We start from the raw sequence: 21,506 nt of genomic DNA, 5'->3' as shown, positions 1-21,506 counted from the left end.
TTTTCCTAAAACTTTCGTAGCAGCATAATTCCTTCACATATATTTTCCCACGAGTCCCTAGCCAGGAATATTATTTCCATATTAAGTGACAGTAAGTACAGTATCATATACATTTCGGCGAGCCTCGTCTTTTTTTTTTTTCCTTTTTTTATTCCCCCTCCGCATACTTCAAAATGCTGCCGTCAGGTGCCGCTATATTCGGACCGTTTTCCTCTGCGGCGCTTGAATTGTGCTCTCTGTTTTGAAAATCATCATATGATAGCGGCACTCGGTTTTTTCAACAACGTTCCGGGGGGTCTTCTTAACATCGCCGTGTCATCTCTCCGAGTAAACGTTTCGCGTACTGTATGGGGTGGACTCTTTATTTTGTAGCCGACCATTTGTTCGCCCTCCATTTTAATACTTTTAAAGATAATATAATCTCATTCTGGCCGTCGGTCATCGCAAATGCCTTCTTATTCCCCCCGGAGTTTGTCAACAATTTTTCCGAATCTGTATCGGATGTAATGAGGTTCTCCTCCCTCTTCGTAACCTCGTAAATAACCCGAGATGTCACTGGCTCGTGCTGAAATATTAATCGGCCGGCGATTCCGGGAAAGGCTCGTAATCGGATCGGCATGATTCGGGATTCGTTCATCCATCTTCTCTTGATATACAAATGAAATTTACCACCTTAAATGTTCTCTCGAAGAAGAAAAAGACTCAAATTTTACTCGCGTTGCGAATTCTGATCGGTGCCCAGTGCCTTTCTTTGCTGTTTTTGATTCTGCTTATACGGATATCGAATCAGTGATTGAGTGACAAACTGAGCGCGTCAGTTCTCATAAGTCTTCCAGTGATGACAGCCGCAAGTTTCAGTAGAAAGTTTGAAGTTTTTAGAAGATGCGGCTGTTATCTTTTTCGCTGTTCGTGATAAATTTTTATTCCCGTGTCCCCTGTACGGATCTAAAAAGAGGGTTTTAATAAAAGAAATAACGTCAAAGGGTGATCATTTTCCTGACTCCAGAAAAATAGAAATAGACCATGGACAAGCAGGATCATTATTGTGTCACCACCTCATAACCATCCATGTTATGGTGCTCCGTTTTTGATGATGATGATGATGGTGGTGGCGGCGGCAGCGGTGTCTGATTATCACGAGTCTCCCATGTGCTCTCTCTGTCCGATCCGCAAGAGCAAGACAAAGATGGTGCGGTTCGATTCCTACGTGGATACGATATGGTACTACGGGACTTCTTGCAAGGTGAGTGAGCGTGCGAATTTTTTTTTTCCACCCCATGAAATTGCATCGTCACATTGCCTACGAATAGCTGTGCAAAAAGTCTTACATGATCATGTCGAGTTCTGTAAATTGCTCGTAATTGTAAATTGCTATTTCAAATACGGTACTTAGGTGAATTTTCTCAGTCGGAAAAACAAGTTTCTGTGATTTTCCAATTTCGAACCCCAACTGTGAATCGGTGTGTCACTCTACGAAAAGAAATCTCGCCACAGTGAGTGAAATCTTCTTCAAAATTTGCGTGCTGTAGACGACAACATTTAGCTCCAGTTTCTCACTTTTGGATTTACAACATCTAAAATTCACGGAAAGGAACACTTCTTGAACACGTAACATTCCGACGTACATCACTTCGTTAGAAGTTCCTCAGAGGAATGTTTATGTGGTGCTTGTGTGGTGGCGGGCGCGGTAGCCCAGGTCGATAAGATGCTCGCCTAAAGTACCAAAGGATGTTTATAGGTGTCGCGAGTTCGATACCAGGTTCGTCCTTGTCAGAAACTTTCCTGACATAGGGGTACAACAGAAACAGCGACATGGCCGCAGAAAAATATTGCTACCGCAGGGAGTCCCAAATCGAAGGGTTAGCGTACCAATCCTCGATGAGTATAAAAACAAGCCTGCCGTTTGGCATCGGCAATAAGTTGTAGGTCCTCGAACTAATTAGTCCTCGTATGCAGAAAATGACCATGGTGCGGCAAAAATGATCAAATGCTTGTGTGGTTTAGTAGTAGTAGCATCTGAACTCGATAGCATATGGTATTTGTATATCAGGGTCTGCAAATCCCAGGCTCCAGGTCACTATGCTGACTAAAAAAAATAGGATTGACAGCCCTAAATGTTTTATATGCAATTATGCAGGATAGGCAACAGGGCGTATGGCACTTTAATGGTTAACCGTTAGTCCTATAGACATACTTCCAATTAGTAAAAGTGTCCAAATAACGTGTAGTACTCGGATATGTCATTCATATTGCAAGGGGTTGGTATAGTTATTAAAATAAAATAAAAATTAACTTTTTATACCGTCCCCAAAAATCCAATTAGGAAGTTTTGCCCTGTCTCTTTTGATGCCAACATAAAAAAAAATCCGTGTTTCCAATTTCAATATTCGCTGAGATATTCGAAAAACTTGGGAAAGTTAGGGAAAGATAGAATTAAATGCGGGAAAATCGTTGTTCCCGTTTGTATTTAAGTTGCTCAGTAGAGAGAAAAATAGGTCTGTTCATGTCTAATGTACAGCGGCTTGGGTTACCAAATCTTCAATCCCGGTAGCTCAGCGGAAAAATTCGTCTGCTTAAATCAAGTTCGGACTACACGACATTATACATGAACAGACGTATTTTTCTACTGAGCAGCTGGGAGCGAAGATTTGGTAACTAGCCCAAGCGGAATCCCAGGTCAGCGTGATAGTGTCAGGCATCTTCAACCCGTTGCTCGGAAGCACCCATAGTGCTCGATGCGTGTGCCCGATTTCGTGCTCTCGAGCACTTGATCAACGTTCCAAGTAAACACCTTGTACAAAATTGCATTGAAGGATCGAAATCGTCCTGATTTCATGCATTCGAATGCCAAACTTACCGTAAGGGTGCTCTTCTTTTTGATGATGGGTACAGGCAGTGCTTGTGACTAAGAAAAAGTTGAAGACATCTGTAGTATGTGGTTACATTTATTGTTTGATGACGGTATCAATTGCTTGAATCGAAACGTGTGAGGAATTTAGTAGTTTTCCCCTGTTTATTTGCCTTTTTCGTTGGTTTTCTTTCTTTGATATTTATTTATACAATACTAACTATAATACCCGGCGCTGCCGAGTTCTCTTCAATTTGTGGGAGGATTGAAAAAGTGACAAACCATTATAAAAGAATAAACTGTTATACATAATACTGGCAGCATCAAAGAAGTGACAAACCATTGTAAAGGCATATATGCATGTCTGAAACGCATTTTTAGGGAACTACGTTAACCGAGGTAAACATTCCGAAAGTGATTGTTGAGGCCCGGAAACCATTGCTGTCCGACAGTCATTCTACCATTTCCTGCTCTGACGAAATTTTAAAGTAGCCTATGGTTCTGTTCTGTTTATATAGTATCCCGGTTCTGTTTGGTATATATATGCAAAATTTAGCGGCGATCGATCAAAAATTTGGGTAGGTTTGTACAAAGAACAAACATACATACATACTTTCACATTTATATGAAAGATTATTGGCCCTTGGCTTATACAAGAGAATGCGGTAGAATGGACATAGTTATCGTGCAATAAAACCTGTGATAGTGGGGGAGTTGACAATAGAACTGAAGAGATTTTTTTCCATTCACCAATGGTATGAGGAAAGTGAAGCTGTATTTAAAGCAGTCAGTGGAGGCAAAAATTGGTTTTATTTTAAGGGAATGGTCGCGTCTTTCGTCGTCACGTGGGATGGTTTGGCTAGAATACCGGAAGTATCAAAGTTAAGATGACCATGATTGATCTTATAAAACAGGGTTAGTCGAGAAAAAAGAACAGTGGCAAGGGTCCTACATGATCCTACTACTACATCCTACTACAAGGGGGAGAAGATTAAGTTAGTTTTTAAGTTCGGACACGAAACAGATAAACAAAGATATTAAATCGGAAACAAAGATATTAAATCGGCGATTTTCAACCAGCAGTCGAGGATGAAACGGGTGCATTTATTTTAGATTGAATCGAGTTTGCCTATATTAGTGGAGGTGTAGGGGTCCCAGATTTCAGCGACTTAGGAAAGTACGGGAGAGATGCAGGTTTGGTAGTAGAGCAGTCTGATATCTCGAGTGGAATGTTTGACGTTGCGGCGGAGGACGAAAAGTCTGTTGAGACATTTCTGGAAAACGTAATCAACATGTTTGTTCCAATGTAGGTCAGCTGAGATCATGACGCCGAGGTATTTAATTTCAGATACTTGGGATATGGTTAAATTTTTGATCAAGTAAAAGTATTCAAGAGGAAGTAATTTACGGGTAACTCTCATGAAAAGTGTTTTTGAATTATTGATAGGCATTTGCCCCCCATAGTGAACTCCAGTCAGAGATAGAAGCCAGATTATTTTGGAGAAGTTCTTGAACGGACTCCTGGTGAATGATGCGGTAAATCATGCCGTCATCTGCAAAGAATCTCGTTGTGCAGTTGAGGGATTCAGGGAGGTCATTAATGTAAAGCAAGAATAATAACGGGGAGAGGACCGATCCCTGAGGGGTACCAGATTTTTATGGAGACTGATGGGGAGTTATAATCTTGAAAATGGCCAAACTGTTTACGATATTTTAGGAAACCATCTCTCCACCAATTTAAGCAGTTGTACGTTGAGGCCAGAATCAGAGAGTTTAAGAAGCTTGTCATGGGGAACTTTATCGTAAGCTTTAGAGCAGAGGTCTTCAACCTTTTTCCAGTCGCGAGCACTGCCTGTATCCATCCTCGAAAGAAGAGCACCCTTTTCGGCAAGTTCGACTTACAAATGCATAAAATCAGGATAATTTCAATCCTAAAACGCAATTTGTACAAGGAATTTAATTCGAACGTTGATCAAGTGCTCGTGAGCACGAAATCGGTCACAAGCATCGAGCACGTTTTGCCTGCTTTAGAGAAATCAAGGAAAATTATCGATGGCTCCCTAGAGGTCGCGGATGAAGAAGGCCAGTCGAGAGGTAGTAGAAAGGGCTTTCCTAATACCGTGTTGATTTGGGGGGAAAAGTTGATGGAGTTTAAGTGGGTACGGATTTCTTTTGCTACAATGTGTTCGACGATTTTACAACAGGAAGAGGTGATTGATATTAGCAGGGGCGTAGCCAGAAATTTCGTTCGGGGGGGGGGGACCAAAGTGACAGAACAATGGATTTGGCCATCTTTTTCCCTTTTTTCGGTCATTTTCTCACATTTCGGGGGGGACGGGACCAGACCCCCAAGTCCCCCCCCCCCCTCGCTACGCCCTTGGATATTATCCTAAAGTTGAAGGGGATTGAAAAGTGGGCCTGATTTGTGGATTGGAATACTTTTATTGGTTTTCCAATCGTTGGGGTGGGTAGCAGTATTTAGGGAAACATTGAACAAAATTAAAAGATAGTTGGCGGACTATTAAAAGAAGTCAGTCGACTTCATCAGCACAGAATTTAAGAATGGAATTCGGGATTTCGTCGGGGTCTGCAGAGGAAGGTTTTAATTTTTTCAATAATTTTAGAATACCCTCTTTGGAAAAAATATTGGGGATGAGTTGTGTGAATAAAGTCAGTAAATGAGTATTGAGGAGGGGATGTGTCTATTGAGAAAACCGAGCAGAACGCTAAATTGAATTCGGCAGCCATCTCTGAAGGAGAGGATATCTTTATTTGAAATTTTGATGGAATAGTGGGGCCAACGGATTTAAGTCTATGGTAGCTCCAAAACTTTGTGGGATTTGTTTCTAAAAAATGGGGTAGTGAGTGAGGAATGTATTTGGTGTTTTGGGCAGAAGTGAGGTCTCGGGTGGAGGCTGAAATTATATAGATTTAAGTGAATTGGATTTGATGGTTTTATATTTGAAAGAAATACAGCGGATTTTTTTTTCTCTTTAGATGAATAATATCTCTGGTGATCCACGGATTAAGAAAATACGAAGGGGATGCTTTTTTATTAGGCATTTGTGACCACATTTCAAAGTGGTCCAAAGGGTGTGAATGTTGTTAAACGAAGATATAGATAGGAAATCATTGAAGTGGGAGCGAAGGTATTAAATCGTATATTATAGAACATGCATACTGCGTGTTTTTTTCATCAGATTCAATAAGAATGATGAGTTACCATGTCCATATCCGGAAGCGATCACTCCCCTTTCAGCAAAAGAATTGCATTGTGGCACAGGCAAGAGAGCGGAGGTGAACATTCGCCCTTTATCTCCCCCCCTTCCCGTTTGAGGAGCCCGTATCCGCTCTTATGATCATGACACGCCGTCGAGGTTTTCTTCAAAATAAGATTCAGATCGTGCAGGAAGACAGTTATGTCACGTCTAATACGTTTTGAACCCCCTGTAATTTCCGTAGGGTGATAATCCCTTAGATGTAAGGCATCTGTAAATAGTCGGGGCAGTTTCAAAATTGTATTGCATTCATATTGTTTGACGCACCCAAAGAAAAAGATGAAACCTAAGATCTGCATTGAAGGTATACGAATTCGACCGTCTCAGATAATACGATACCTTGGTGTGTACTTTGATAGTAAATTGAACTTTATGGCGCACATCCAAAAACAGGTCGACAAAGTAAATGGCACACTGCAATTACTGCGCAGATTGGCCGGATCGAAATGGGGAATGCAGCGAGCCTTTCGCAACATCTTGTATAAGACTATTGTACAGAGGCAACTTTCATACGGATGCGCCACTTGGTATCAGCACCCAACTCAAAAACAAAAGAGAGCTCTGGATATCGCACAGCGTCCCTTTCTTCTATATGTTACTGGAGCCTACGTTACAACCGCGAACGAAGTTCTGTATGTGGCTACAGGCAACCCAGCTTTGAGTATTTACATGGAGTACGAGGCTCTTAAGACCAGACTGCTACATCTTGGAAAGGACATAATATTGGACGAGCAGAGAATTTCGTCAAACCAATTTGAGCAGCGACATAAGCAATGACTGTTTCACCCAAGCACAGATCTCACCAAGTCTCAAATAATGCCATTTGGTATTGATAATATAGATTCCTTGGGCTCTAAGAAAATTTTCACCGATGGCTCTAAAACAGAAACGGCTACTGGCTGCGCGTATGTGGTACTAGCGGAAGATGGTTCAATAGAGGAGCAATGGAGTCGAAGGTTAGCTAAAGAGAATAGCGTATTCCAAGCCGAAATTTTTGCGATACTCAATGCTGTTAAACGCGCGGAAGAGATGCTTTGTCCAGTAACAATCTTGACAGATAGCGCATCTGGCCTCCTAGCCATACAAGATCCTCGTTCACCTAACCCTGACGTACGAAGTATTCGTCTTATCCTACGCGCTCGCGACAACATAAGGTTAGTCTGGGTCAAAGCGCACGTAGGTATTGTTGGAAATGAAAAAGCGGATCAACTTGCCAAGGAAGCGACAACATTGAAAGACTTGGTTGTTCTACCTTGGCCGAAAAGTCATGCCCGCAATATCTTGAAAGACAGAATGCTTCATCTTTGGCAAGTTGAATGGAACAAGAACTCAACGAAAGACGCCTACAAGATACAACGTCTAGTGGCTTTGCGCAAGTGTGTATGGCCGCGAACAAAAACAATCCTTTTAACTGAGCATGGTCCATTTCCGACATACTTGCAGCGCTTTGGACGATCATCTCACAATGCTTGTAAGTGTGGTGCTACGGGCTCGCTATGGCATTACGTCTGCCAATGTCCACACACGTCAGCGTTTCACTTTGGTCAGATGTCACAAAGTCAGATGACGGCATTCAAAAGAAGAATACTAAAAAGTCCGATGAACTTCTCACGCATTCAAAATTTGATTCAATTTTTAGACCGTAACCTATATTTGCTGCACGACAAGAAGGGTGGACTACGGAAGAAGCAGGATGAATTTCAGCCTTCCAGACCAGTAAAGTTGATACCAGAGAGAGTCTACAACTTCCGGCCACGTAGGGGTACTGGAAATTCACGAAACTGATACGTCGTTGAACGGCGAACTTTATTGGAGAAACTATGAACACTTAACATGTTAACGTGGTGAATCAATGCCACCTATAATCCAGCTAGCCAGCCGATGTAGCTTCGGGAATGATGAAAATCTCCTAATTGCCCAGGAGAATTAAGACGTAGGATTCTTATGGAACAGGAATGTGTGCCTAGAATGAGCTAAAACATCTGGGTGTCCGAACATTGGCGGACTTGGACACTTGAACAAGGACATGTGACGCAAACATGACATCGATTCGTCGTTGTACGGCCTACACGACTAGTGACATCTAACGAACGCGGACGGACCGCCACCAACGGAATTTGATTATCGAGTCCGGACGTGCCCCAAGGACGCTATAATATCAATTTAGATTTCGATTCTTAGATCATGATTTATCATAATTATTTCGTTGATTTATACTCCTGTAATTGGTCTTGTTATTCTGTTATACAAATTTATATAGATATATATACATATTTAATAAAATTCCGGATGCACCCATCTTTCGGGAACGCTTTGATATCTCCTTGAGATGGGAAGCGGGGTGTGTCCGGTCCTTCAATGTTCAATGGTATACCTACCTGCACATGCTCTAACGAAAATAAGCCTCGCCACAGAGAGCAACAAGATCTACAACGGTACATGTATTCAATCATTACAGTTCACTCGTAGTTTGAAAAATTGATGACAGCAATAAAATTTCACACACACCACCAGATACGCACTCAGACTATTAAGTACACATGCACACTTCCGACACAACTCATTTTTTAGTAAATTGCCCATGGTGATATACCGGAGTTGCGCTCGGTTTGAAAGGAAGATGCTTCTCTACATGTACTCCTTGCTTAAGTGATTCTGGACGTATCAACTTGTGTAATTAGGTTGCTCCAAACGCGGTGTAACATGCCACTAAGTTCGATGATGAGAGCCCGTAGTTTCTGTGGGACAAATTCGCACGGGAGGTTAATCTGGGGAACGTAGATGCCGTAAGAATTGATGATCATTTCCAGCACGAACGACCTTTCACTTTTTCAATCTGGCATCTGTTTTATCGCAACAAACGCCAAAAAAAAATAGCAGACGGGGTCTACACCAATTAAAGTCCGAAAGACTGGATACCAAGCAGATATGGATGAAGTTCTAAAAGAAAATTCACATGACTCGAACCACCAATCTCTGGCAGTCCGGGCGAGCGTTCTACCATTGTGCTACAATAGACCAACATATTCTTCCCTTGAAGCGTATATGTGCGCTGAATAGGACTGCGCGTGGACAACCTCCTGACTCAGCTAGTAGGCCTACTTCTCTCTCACGAAGTCTACACCATCGTTTTCAACTGCGAATTAAGCCAGTTCCCTAAAAAAATCATGAGCGTCATCCTTCTGCGGTCTGTTCGGAAAAGAAAGCGATCGCGATCTCTCGGTGTCCAACACCATCCGCCCAATCACTGCCGCAAGTGAGATTCCCCCTTCCCCCCCCCCCCTCCCAAAAAAAAAAAATATTTCTACGATTGTTTTCGAATTGTTCCTGTTTGTGTTTCGAAATCTACTAAATATTCTTTTCAAAGAAAAAGGTTTTCAGACACTTGGAGCTTGGAGAAATAATTGTCCTGTAACCTATAACTTCATCACTATATCATATCTCAAAAAATTGCAGTCATAAAAAATCACGAAATCTCCTCAATCATTTATAGTCGCATACACTGCGAACATTTTGCGAGTTATGCATACGGCATTTGGATTCAATGCTGTGTGTGGATGGATATCTTTGTTCTTCCGTATGGATAATTCAGGTACACATGCAGTTAATATGCGAAGATTTTATTCTAGCGTGCCTTATTAGGGTGGGTCGAGTAAAGTTTGAGCATATGTCTACGATTGTTCTCGAATTGTTCCCGTTTTTGTTTCCAAATCTACTAAATATTCTTTAAAAAAAAAAGGTTTCCAGACACTTCTGTTTTCTCGCACCCGGAAAAAAAAATTTCCAGTTAATAGTATTTGTGAGTTTCCCCATGTTTTCTCTCTCCACATGTGGCATTAGTTTCTGCGTGTCCCATGGACCTGGCTTTGCGTGACTTCCTTGGCCGTGATGTCACGGTGATCCGAATATCTCCGCCTTTTTTTTCTCGTTTCTCTTTTCTGTGGATCGATTATTGTGTGCGTTAAGTGCTATTGCTATGGGTGTACATTATACAGTATGTGTATGCAGATGTGTATGTGTGTCATTGGACAGCCCGAAAATATAAACGACTCGCAGGATTTTATTTAAAGAGAATCGCATGTACGTTATCGGTGCTGAACGACGAAAAAATTACCAGACCTGGAAGAAATGCAAAGAATATCGATGAAATTTAAAAACTGATAAAAATTCGTGATCTGAGCTTGTTATTTTAATTCTGAAACCCTACGTGAGTAGAGTAACTGGATAAACCGATAAATAAGGGACCACCATGAAGTGCTTTGACGAGGTATATGTCCGGATATTTTTCGAACTTTTCTGTACTAACCAGATCTCCCTAACGCTGGGAAAACATGCTGTATTCGAAAACACAAAAATATAGGGGTGCGGTGGTCTCTCGATAAGACACTCGCTTAGTGCCAAAGGATGTTTAGCGGTGTCATTAGTTCGATACTGAATTCGTTCCTTGCCAGAATCTTTCCAAAAGAAACGGCAACAAGATGACCGCAGAACACATTGCCACCATCGAGCTTAAGGTGCCTTGATAAGAGGATCAAGACTATAATCGAGCTTATATTACTGGAGGGAGTAAGACGTCAGCGGTCTCCACCTTGGCAGTGCTGAGAACGGCGTCGCCAACATCATTCGTCAGGAGATCACGTGACTCGGTGAAAACACACAATCCCCCGTTATTTTCTAATGGTATAAGTAGGAGTTCAAACCAATAAACGAAAGAAATAATTTCAGCATCGATGAGAATTCCAAAATTAATAAAAGCTATAATTCCAGCATTAATGAAAAATAATTCCAGATTGATGAAAATAATTCCGAAATTAATGAAAGCAATAATCGCAGAATTAAGAAAAGGGATAATTCCAAAATTAATGAAAGAAAAAGTTCTAGAATTAATGAAAAATCATTAATTAGTGATCTCTCCAGATAATTCCAGAATCAATGAAAGAAATAATTCCAGCATTAATAAAAAATAATTCCAGCATTAGTGAAAGAAACAAATCCAGAATTGATGAAATAATTTCACCATTGATGAAAGCGATAATTCAAAAATTAACGAAAGCGATAATTCAAAAATTAATGAAAGCGATAATTCAAAAATTAATGAAAGAGATAATTCCATAATTAATGAAAGAAGAAATTCTATACCTAATGAAACAGATAATTCCAAAATACATAAAAACGGTAATTCCAGAATTAATGAAAGATAATTTCAGCATTGATGAAAGTGATAATTCTGAAACCAATGAAAGAGAATTTCAGTATTGAGAATTTCCTTAATTCCCCTGAATTAAGGAAAGATATAGGTAATTCCAGCATTAATGAAAGATAATTCAGATTGATGAAAATGATAATTCCACAATTAATGAAAGCAATAATTACAGAATTAAGAAAAAATAGAATTCCAAAATTAACGAAAGAAAAATTCTAGAACTAATGAAAGAGATAATTTCATCATTGATGAAATAGATAATTTCGGCATTGATGAAAGCGATAATTCAAAAATTAATGAAAGAAATAATTCCAAAATTAAAGAAATATTCTAGAATTAATGAAAGAGATTATTTCAGCTTCGATGAAAGTGATAATTTCAAAATTAATGAAAGATAATTCTAGAATCAATGAAAGAAATAATTCCAGCATTAATAAAAAATAATTTCAGCATTAATGAAAAAAACAAATCCAGAATTGATGAAAGAAACAAATCCAGAATTGATGAAAGAAACAAATCCAGAATTGATGAAAGAAACAAATCCAGAATTGATGAAAGAAACAAATCCAGAATTGATGAAAGTAACAAATCCAGAAGTAATGAAAGAAATAGTTAATAAAGGAAATGATTTCAGAATATTAATGAAAGAGAATTCCGGGATTAATGAAGGAAAATTCCAGAGTTGATGAAAGAAGTTATTCTAGCATTAATGAAAGAAGTTATTCTAGCATTAACGAAAGAAGTTATTCTAGCATTAACGAAAGAAGTTATTCTAGCATTAACGAAAGAAATTTTTCAACATTAACGAAAGAAATTTTTCAACATTAACGAAAGAAATTTTTCAACATTAACGAGAGAAATTATTCTAGTATTAATGAAATAATTTAATCTTTAGATGAGTTCTCTATCCTTTTTTTTAAATCTTTAAAACACAATATTCAGAGACCGAACTGTACATTTCTGTGGGCAAATTTCCAGGCACGAACTTTGTTTTCACCGAGTCACGTGATTTCCTTGCATTCGATGTCGCGGCGGCTGGATGCTCCCTCCAGTAATATAAGCTCGATGATTGCTACCGCAGGTAGTCCCCCACCGAAGGTTTTGCGAAAACCGAAACCATCATGATACCCCCACGTGACTACGCAACTGCTAAATTAAGCAAATTTATGTAAATCTATCATATTTGACATTTTTACCGCTTTCCCACCAGGCTTGAGTAAGAATGTTTCACATATTGTAATTCTATGTACAGTAAAAAGGCCTGGATTATCTGACGTAAATTATCGTTAATTATCTTCATTTCCATTGGTAGGAGAATTTCGTACTTCAGTGATAATTTCTTCATCACTGAATAAAAAGTTAAAAACGCTGAAGAGAGAAAATGTGTTTTTTTTTTTCCGAGTTTCCGGATCGGCTAATCTAGTGTTTCTTAACCTTTTTTCGTCTGTGCCCCCCCCCCTTTGAACAATATTTTCCTCTCGTGGCTCCCTTGTCTTACCTAGCAGGGTCCCCCACTTTTTTTTTTATCCAAGAGTGAGACTCTTCCTACTCATTGAATTGATTTTTTTCAGTGAACAAAGATTTCACAGATAAATTATGTTTCCGGATCCCTGGGCTAGAATTCAGTGTGCTTTCCTCTTGTCCTGGTTCTGTTGAGGGAGACCTGGAATATGCCCATGCGTTAGGATGGCCCATTTTCTATGGCATGTCCTGCTGGATTCTGAAATTAGTCGCGCTTTTTCTCACCATATTTCTGTGAAACTTCATTTTTTCACATCTAAGTTTTTTTCCACAGCACTCTGTGTTCCCCCCCCCTTATTAATGACATGTCATGATTCTCCTCTCGCTTGATTTTCACTCGTGCTTCCCCTCCCCTCCGCCTTAGAATACCTCAGTACCACGGGGAGTGGGGGACACATTTGAGAACCATTGGGCTTATGGGCCATTTTTCCTGCACATCTAACAAAAGGAAGAGTGTAAGTTTGTTAGTTCCCAAACAAACGGTTTTCCAAGATAAAAGGGGAAAGAAATACAGTAGTTTAAAGAAAGTAATTATTAAAGGTTACTGTGTTCGTACTGTCTTAGTAAGTACAACGAGTGGTTCTCAAACTTTTGTTACCTGCGGCTCCTCAAAATAGTTTGGTAGATATTTTCCCGTATAAAAGAACCACTTCAAAGCATAAATAGGTTTATGAATCAAAAATTTAATATTTTCAAATATCTCCAACTCGCCGCGATGGCTCTAATAAAGGTTAGAGACGCCCAATTTGAGGAACACTGGTGTAAACCATGGTTTCCCAAATTTTTTTATTTCATCGCCCCTTGTTAAATTTTTTTTTCTCATCGCCCTCCCAAATTCAAGCCAACCCAGGATCCTGCATTAAACCCAAAGCTTCTACCGCCCACCCTGAACCCTTCCATCACCCCTCCTCCCGGGGGGGGGGTATTTTCCACTTTTGGAAGCACCCGTGTAAACCATCAAGTTATGTCTGGTGCCCACACAGCCCATTGAAGCCCCGACCACATTTCGAGAAACTAGTCTCTCCATTCTATATAGGTAATTTTATTCGTTACCAATCATAGAGATTCCTTTAAAAAAATTCTGAAGCCGGGAAGAGCCTCAGCGGGCGTCAGAGCGTTAATTTCCGACGAATCTTCAAAAAAGTCGTCGCTTTTTCCAGGGTTTCTTTCATCGAGTCAACGCTCCCCTCTGACCCCCTCTTCACGCGAGAAGCCCGTTTCTATGCTTTTCTGTGAATTTTAATTTTGGACCCCGCGTCTTTTTCTCCCACACTCCGCCATAGCCGCCATCTGTTTATATGCATTTTTCGCCCTTCTAATTCAGCCATTTACAATAACCGCCAAGTCGGTTCTTTCTTTCGCTTACTACCACCTCGTGTCGTGGTAATCTTCCGACAGCTCGGCCGGAATAATTGAATAATAAAGAAGTTTCTCTCGGGAATATACCGTATACGCGCATATTTAGAATAAAAGATAAAAAAAAAAATTGGTAAAAGATAGAATTTTCTTCCTTAGCGGGAAGAAACGAGTTTTTCTTCCCGCACATGCATCACACGCGTCACTTATTTTTATTGAATTTTAAAATTGGTGCTTATTTTCGGGCCGTAATGTTGTTATTTGAATATACACTTACCCACCCACCTACATTTCCCATGATTGTGCGGGAAAGCGATGATTCTGGAGCTCCGAGAATTACCTTCTTTTGGTTCTTTCTTTCCTGCTCCCCCCCCCCCCTCTCGCAATGTCTTCCAGTCGTTAGACCTTGTTCAATCATTCAAAGTGGCATCATTGTTACTTTTAGCCATCGTGGCAGGGAAGGTAACGTTATTTATTCATCTTGGGAGAATAGCGCATCTTTTCTTGTTCGGATTTTTGCTTAAAAGGGAAAAATAAAATAATAAACGACTAATGCAATTTTATTCAATTTGTTATACCGTATGTGCTAGTTCTTAAATTGGCAGTTGCGTAAAGGTATTCCCCGTTTGTGTGTATGTCGCTTTTGCAACACTGACTTGTGCGTGCGTGAATCGAAATCTTTCTCTCTTTTGTGATTTCAAATGAATAAAAATCTCCCTCCCCCCTGAATTTCCCGAGATCGATTTCGAAAGCCGAAAGGAGTGAGAATCTTCATTGATTGCTGCTAAAGCAATGAATACTTTAATCACATGAAATAAAAAGAACTGGAAGAAATTTATTTCATTCACATCCAGAAGGCTTTGTTGTCAGCTTTCTTTTTGGTTAGCATTCACTTGCATTCCTTGTTCAATCAATGTAGAAATAAAAGATTCCACTGGGCAATGCTGTAATCGTCCGCTGCATTTTAGCATTAGTTCATTCTTCTAAATCACTTCTCCCAACATCTGAGCAACCTCTTCCAGACCACCTTATGAAAACCAAATGTCACCAAAAATTTCGAATTAAAATATAAACTATCGAGTCGCAACGAGTTATGGTGAACGGGGAATTCTCTGGTTGGACAGACGTCACAAGTGGAGTTCCTCAGGGAAGTGTCCTTGGCCCCATACTTTTTTCACTTTTTATCGACAAACTCGATCAGGGTATCGATGGAATTACTAGCAAATTCGCAGATGATGTGAAGCTAATGGGGGTAATCGGAAATGAAAGCGATAGGGAGTTGCTCCAGACCAACTTAAACAAGATTGCAGCATGGGCAAATGAATGGAGCATGACGTTTAGCGTAGATAAGTGCATGGTCGCTCATTTTGGTTCGAACAACCCACGGTTCTCTTACGAGTTGAATGGTGTCACTATCCCGGATGCAACTAGAGTCACCGATTTGGGAATTCTCATTGACGAGCGACTTAAGTTTTCTGAACATTGTTCAGCGGTTGTCAAAAAATCGAATAGAATGCTTGGTCTTATTTTCAAAAAGGTCTCTTCGCGTTCTCCTAAAGTCATTCTTCCGCTTTTTCGAGGCTTAGTTCGTCCTGGACTGGAGTATGCTGTAAGGTTTTGGAGACCATACCTACAGAGGGACATAGACTTGGTTGAAGGGGTGCAGAGAAGAGCTACGCGTGTCCTTATTGGCACACGGGGCTTGAGGTATGAAGAGAGACTTCATTTTTTGAATATGTTTACATTGGATGAACGCAGGTGTCGAGGAGATATGATCGAAGTGTTCAAAATTTTCAATGGGATGGATAGGATGGACCATGAACTTTTAGTACACCGCCAATCGACTGCTTTTACAAGGGGACACCAGTATCGATTGGTGAGGGACAATGCAAGGTTATGGTGTCGCAGGGAATTTTTCTCCAATAGGGTTGTTAATAAATGGAATAGCTTACCCCCGGAGGTAGTAAATTGTAACACAATTGACACGTTTAAAAAGAAATACGATAAACATGTTGGGGTAAATCGAGAAGCTATCCATTCTTAGAATAAGACAACCATAAGTATTCTTTATGGGCATTGTATAATATTTTATCATGTGTATATATTGTTTGTAATTTGTGTTAATTGCATTTTTAATTGGGTTGCTGTATTTTTGAAACATATGACAACCATATTTTTATGGGCATCTTTTTATCAGCCACCTCGTTGGGCATTTTGCCTGTTGTGGCGTTGTATTTGTATTAATTTATCGATTTTTTGGATCAATGTCGTGTAATCTACCAGACATATATCCTCCCCGCTCTCTCCTATGCCTATGAAGCCTGGGACCCCCATACCCAAACCAAATCAACATATACAAATTAGAATCTATCCAAAATAAGTCCTCTCGCTTCATTTTCAACTGTTGGTCTTCGTCTGTCTCCATATCGGAGCTTCTCAGCCACCTCGTTGGTTATTTTGCCTGTTGTGGCGTTGTATTTGTAAACGCCAATGCTATCCAATTCGCTTTCCTCTCTTAGACTTATTTGTCGTTTTAACTTTTCTTTTCAAAATCCTCCATGGGGGTTTTAATATCGACACTTCAAACATTCTAATTAAACCCTCACATTTCTCTGTTTTAGACTCAACCATTCCCAAAAATTACATCCCATCTTTGCTTCTTCAGATTGCCACAAATTTAGCTTCTTCCCAAGAACTGTTATCGACTGGAACAACCTACCACCAAATATTGTAGATAGTACTGCGATTTCCGAATTTTCCTGTATAATCAATCGTAATTTCCGTCATACATAACTTCCGCATTCTCTTGTATAGGCCTCAGCCATACAATATTGAATAGATAAATAAATGTATTCATTAAAAAGATAATCTGGGTTTATCAGCCTTGCAGCATATTGGAATGAGCTTACCAACTATCGGTTGCAATGGTTCTAGAATAGTCAGATCTAGCTCCTGACTCTAGGAATTAGTGGTTTTTTAATAAGGGGCCATGGGTGTGAAAATATAAAAATGGGAAATATTCTTCAAATTAGAAGTAAAGAAAATCGAATTTTTTTAACGTCATCTAAGCGGGGACACATATCATCCTTCATTTCCAAGAAAACTACATGCCTCAGAGAACCAGAGACAGCTCAATCAAGTCTGCTGTTGCGAATGACGTTCTGTAGGTTTCTTGAGTTCGAACTTTTTGGTCAGTGCTCGTCTTGACAGCGCTCTCACTTAGGGGTCATTCAAGTATTACGTCAGCATCGATGGGGGGGGGGGGGTCCGATTTGCTGACTTTTGATGACGGAGTTTGGATGATGCTATGAAATATTATTAATGACATCTTATTCGGTGCGCCAAAAACGGAAAACCCTTTCGATAGTTATTGGGCACCTGAACTAACATTCTCCCTGTTGACCAGTCCCCTACAGAGCCACTTTAGTGATCTCTAAGGGCCGTTTTCACCGACATGGTTTAAACCTGTAGTTACAATTTTTGTATAAGAGATCAACATAGATTGGTTAAAACCTTGAATTTAACCAATCCGTGTCGATCTCTCATCAAAAAAATGTGACTATACCTTAAACCATGTCGGTGAATACCGCTCTAAATGTTTTACGGATACTTCAAGTGCTCTGAAAATGTGTTCGGGCCGCTTAAGTGCTCCGAAACTGTGCCACAGATCACTCACGTGATTCGTAATTATGCCACGGATCACTTAAGTAATCTAGGAATGTTCCGCGTGTAACTTGAGTGATGTAGAACCACACTGGGGGCCTCTCAAGTGCTCTAAAACTGTGCCACATGTCACTCAATGGATATCTAAATGTGTCTCACAGATCGTTCAGTGTTCTGGAACTGTGTCGCGGATCACTTGAGTGATCACGACTGAAAGTGAAAATTCGACACGGGCCGCTTAAATGCTCTAGAATTGTAACACGGGTCACTTAAGCGATTTGTAAATGTGCCGCTTAGTTCATTTTTACAAAATTAAGTTTGAGAGGGCTAGCCACATCAAATGAATTTGATATGCGGGTCAAGGATTTACCATATATGGCTTAAAGGGTGGGTTGCAGTGAATTTCTTAAAAGGAGAAATTTCGAGTTCTTACCCTCCAAATAGCATCGAAATTAATATAAATTGATTATATTATCATATAAAGGTATTTTCTTTCGAAATTTCAATTTTTTTTTTTTAATATTTTTCTTCGTCTGAGGGAGGCCCACGAACCCACTATGCCTCCCCTTTTGGCATACGTTTCTGATCCCACCAATATACATTAGGAGGGGGGTGGGGCAGTGCTGACGAAATTTTGCTGACGGGGGGGGGAACAGGGATCAGAAATGGTTAAAAATTTGCTGACGTAATACTTGAACGGCCCCTTATGGGAAAAGGCTTCAAACTGACACACAAGCATATAACTACCGTTAAAAAAAAAATTCTCACGGAGAGAGAAAGAAGACATCACTCCAGATTGACACGTGGAAAAACGGAAGTGGCACCTTTTTGAAACATGTTTTCAACTCGTAACTAGTTGACCTACGGCTAAAACGACCGTTGTGCGACAACTGTAAATTAACTTCGAATGATGGTGTATTGCAGTGGTTTTTAAAATGTGCATCGCGGTTCTTAAAGGGCATCCCCGACCTATGTCAGGGGCGAGCTGTCGGTGTTCATGTGTGCCTGTTTAGTGGTCTGTAGTGGTTCTTCTTTTTGGGACTATTCTCGGGAGCGGCTGATAAACACGGACTCAGGCAGGAAAGTTTACTGTCGGCAGAAGTTTGAAAACCACTGGTGTATTCTGTTTTGAATTCGTCTGTTTTACAACTAATTTGCGGACAACGTCGGAACTAATCACCTTAAAATTTCACCTTGTCTGATAATTCACTGAGTTTTGGTTGAACTGCACGAAACTCGGCTTGAATGATTTATTGGACAACGAGGATTAGGTTCTTCTGCGAGCTTGCGGAAAATAAGAATTCCGTAATTACTCACGGACATTCCACAAACACGTACTGTACTGCAAAGATAGCCAGCTGGTCGAGGATCGTTCCAGATACATAAATGTATATAAACACCTCTTCTTGGCACGTCCGAGTCCTTTCTCTCAATGATTGGTTGGAACGGGGGCTCATAGGATTATGAGGATAGGGGAAGGGGTTTGGACATGATTGCGAGCGTGTTCCTCCGCTACCTGTCAATGATAAAGGATATCGGTCCGAACGTAATAAATCCTGACCATTCGACTTGCCACTTGCATTCACTCCTCATTTCTCTGTCTCTACTCTCCAAACCCCCCCTCCCCCCTTTTCCATTCATTCATCCATCGTTCCTTCATTCGAACGAACGATGTACTCGTCGTCAGCACAAGTCGATTTATCGATCACTTCCGACTCGATGATCGAGTAAGTAGAGACTCCAATATAAGAAAAAGTTAAGGAATTGACACTTGAAACCTTCTTCCCCCCCCCCCTCCCGAGGCATTGATGAAAAAAAAGTTTGACACTTTTTCTTTTATCCTATCCGATGCGTTGCTTTGAGCATTTGTGAAGAGTCAAGTCACGTGTGTGGACAAATGGCCATTGAAGAGCATTTATTTGTCAGAAATTTTAAAAAAAAGCTAGGACATAACACGTTATCTCCGCATTTAATGCTGCTGTTCTTCCTGGAAGCAATAGAGCGAAAAAAATGATTCCATTACGGATGGAAAAAAAAAGCGATAATAGCGACTTCAGCAGCTGTACATAGTGACTACCCTTCCATAATGGCTTACGCATTCTCCCTATCCTCATATTCAATCCTAAAGATTCTTTTCTGTAGAGACTTGGAGCCGGACATCATGATTTAACTAGATCATACTTAACGAATACCATAGCATCATGACTAAATGCCTGAGGGAATTGTTCCAGAGATTTTTTTTTCACATTCTGTGTTGAATTCTCGACAGGATTCTTTATTCATAGATCATCTTGTGTACAACATCGGAATTAGTCTTCGAACTACTGTATTCAAGTCTTCTTGACTACAGTATTCCTGTCCTGGCATAGCTGTTCCCAATGTCCCATGGCTAACTATTTCCTTGGAAAAAGAACAAGTGAGATTCTTTTTGTTAGTTAGTGACGCAAAAGACTTCGAGACGCAAAATTTCTAATCTCTGAGCATTTTTAAAACTTCTATCCGATTTGAGAGGTAGATTACAGCTCATAAATACATTTCATAATGCTTACGTAAATGCACAGTCAGGTTACACAAGTACTCATTCTGGCGCAGCTAGTTCTCTGGAGGCCAAACGATAATAAATTGCCTCTATGCGATGTACTAAGGTTAGTAAAGGGACACTCAATCTTGAAATATTATCGTAATCAAACCGCTTTCCATTCAGACCTTCTGACACATCAACTAAGTTGGATTCCTAGGACGCGTTTTCAGTCAAGTCGCGAGAGTTTGCGGATTAGTGACAATCATGGGTTCAACAGTCATGCGCTCGCTTAAACCAGTGATCCTCAAACTCAGTATGTACAGTATGTATCTACTGGCGCATATATAGTTTTTCGTAGAGGACGAGCGCAAATGTTCAAATTTACTGGCTAAAACAGCCATTTCATCAGTCGTAGCGTAGTTGCTAGCTTGTTACATCGAAACTTATTAGTCTCTCCTCTGATCGACGAAAACGTCCGGAGATAGTCCCGCAGGTTTACATGTATTTCGCAACTCTCAGCCGAACTGGTTAAAAAGCTGACTTTTAATCCGATGACTTCGGTGCTGTAGGTATTTATCGACAGATTACTGACAGAAATGCTTGTCCTGCCGTAGCTAACAAACACCCATATGTCTCACTACTAGTGATTTATTTTGATTGATTCCAGCTTGTCCATATTACCTAAGGTGCAGGAGTTCCAGATTTCGGATACATAAGAAAGTACGGGAAAAATGTGTGTTTGATAACAAAAAAAGGAGTCGGACATCTCGAGTAGAATGCTTAAGGTTGCGGGGAAGGAAGAAAAGTTTAATTAAGACATTCCTGTGTATGTGTGTTATGTATAATCGATATGTTTATTCCAACTTAGGTCTGCTGAAATGATGACACCGAGGTATTTAATAGTTTCTAATAATCTGATTAACCCTCCTGAGAAATGATCATGTTTGTTGGAAAATTAGTCAAATTCTTTCAAACATGTGAACTTCAGGGTAACAGCGAAATCGTAATTTTATTTCCATACTACTTTTTGAAACGAATTTCCGTATCAGTAACGAGAAGACCTGCGCTTTGTCAGCTTGGTTTTGGATTGCCATGGAAGTCTTGTCTGAACCGCGA

General features: G+C 40.2%; 1 protein-coding gene across 5 annotated transcripts in view; it reads left to right on the top strand.

The window, feature by feature from the left end:
* LOC149067681 (disks large 1 tumor suppressor protein-like) overlaps positions 1 to 21,506 on the top strand; it is a 144,990-nt gene that overhangs the window by 39,755 nt on the left and 83,729 nt on the right. Inside the window, exon 1 of one of the 5 annotated variants that reach the window (XM_089252204.1) lies at positions 998 to 1,243. The exons of the other annotated variants lie outside the window; for them this stretch is intronic. Coding sequence (XP_089108330.1) covers positions 1,091 to 1,243 — 153 coding nt within the window. The 5' untranslated portion in view covers positions 998 to 1,090. Of the gene's footprint in view, positions 1 to 997; positions 1,244 to 21,506 lie in introns of those variants that run through there. 5 annotated transcript variants of the gene reach the window in all.

Source organism: Pholcus phalangioides, unplaced genomic scaffold (genome assembly GCF_987345545.1).
Source record: "Pholcus phalangioides strain wild (caught in Gottingen) unplaced genomic scaffold, Ppha-v1.0 ptg000028l_1, whole genome shotgun sequence".
NCBI lineage: Eukaryota > Metazoa > Arthropoda > Arachnida > Araneae > Pholcidae > Pholcus > Pholcus phalangioides.
Note: the sequence above shows the minus strand (reverse complement) of the source record. Positions and strands in the feature narration are given on the sequence as shown.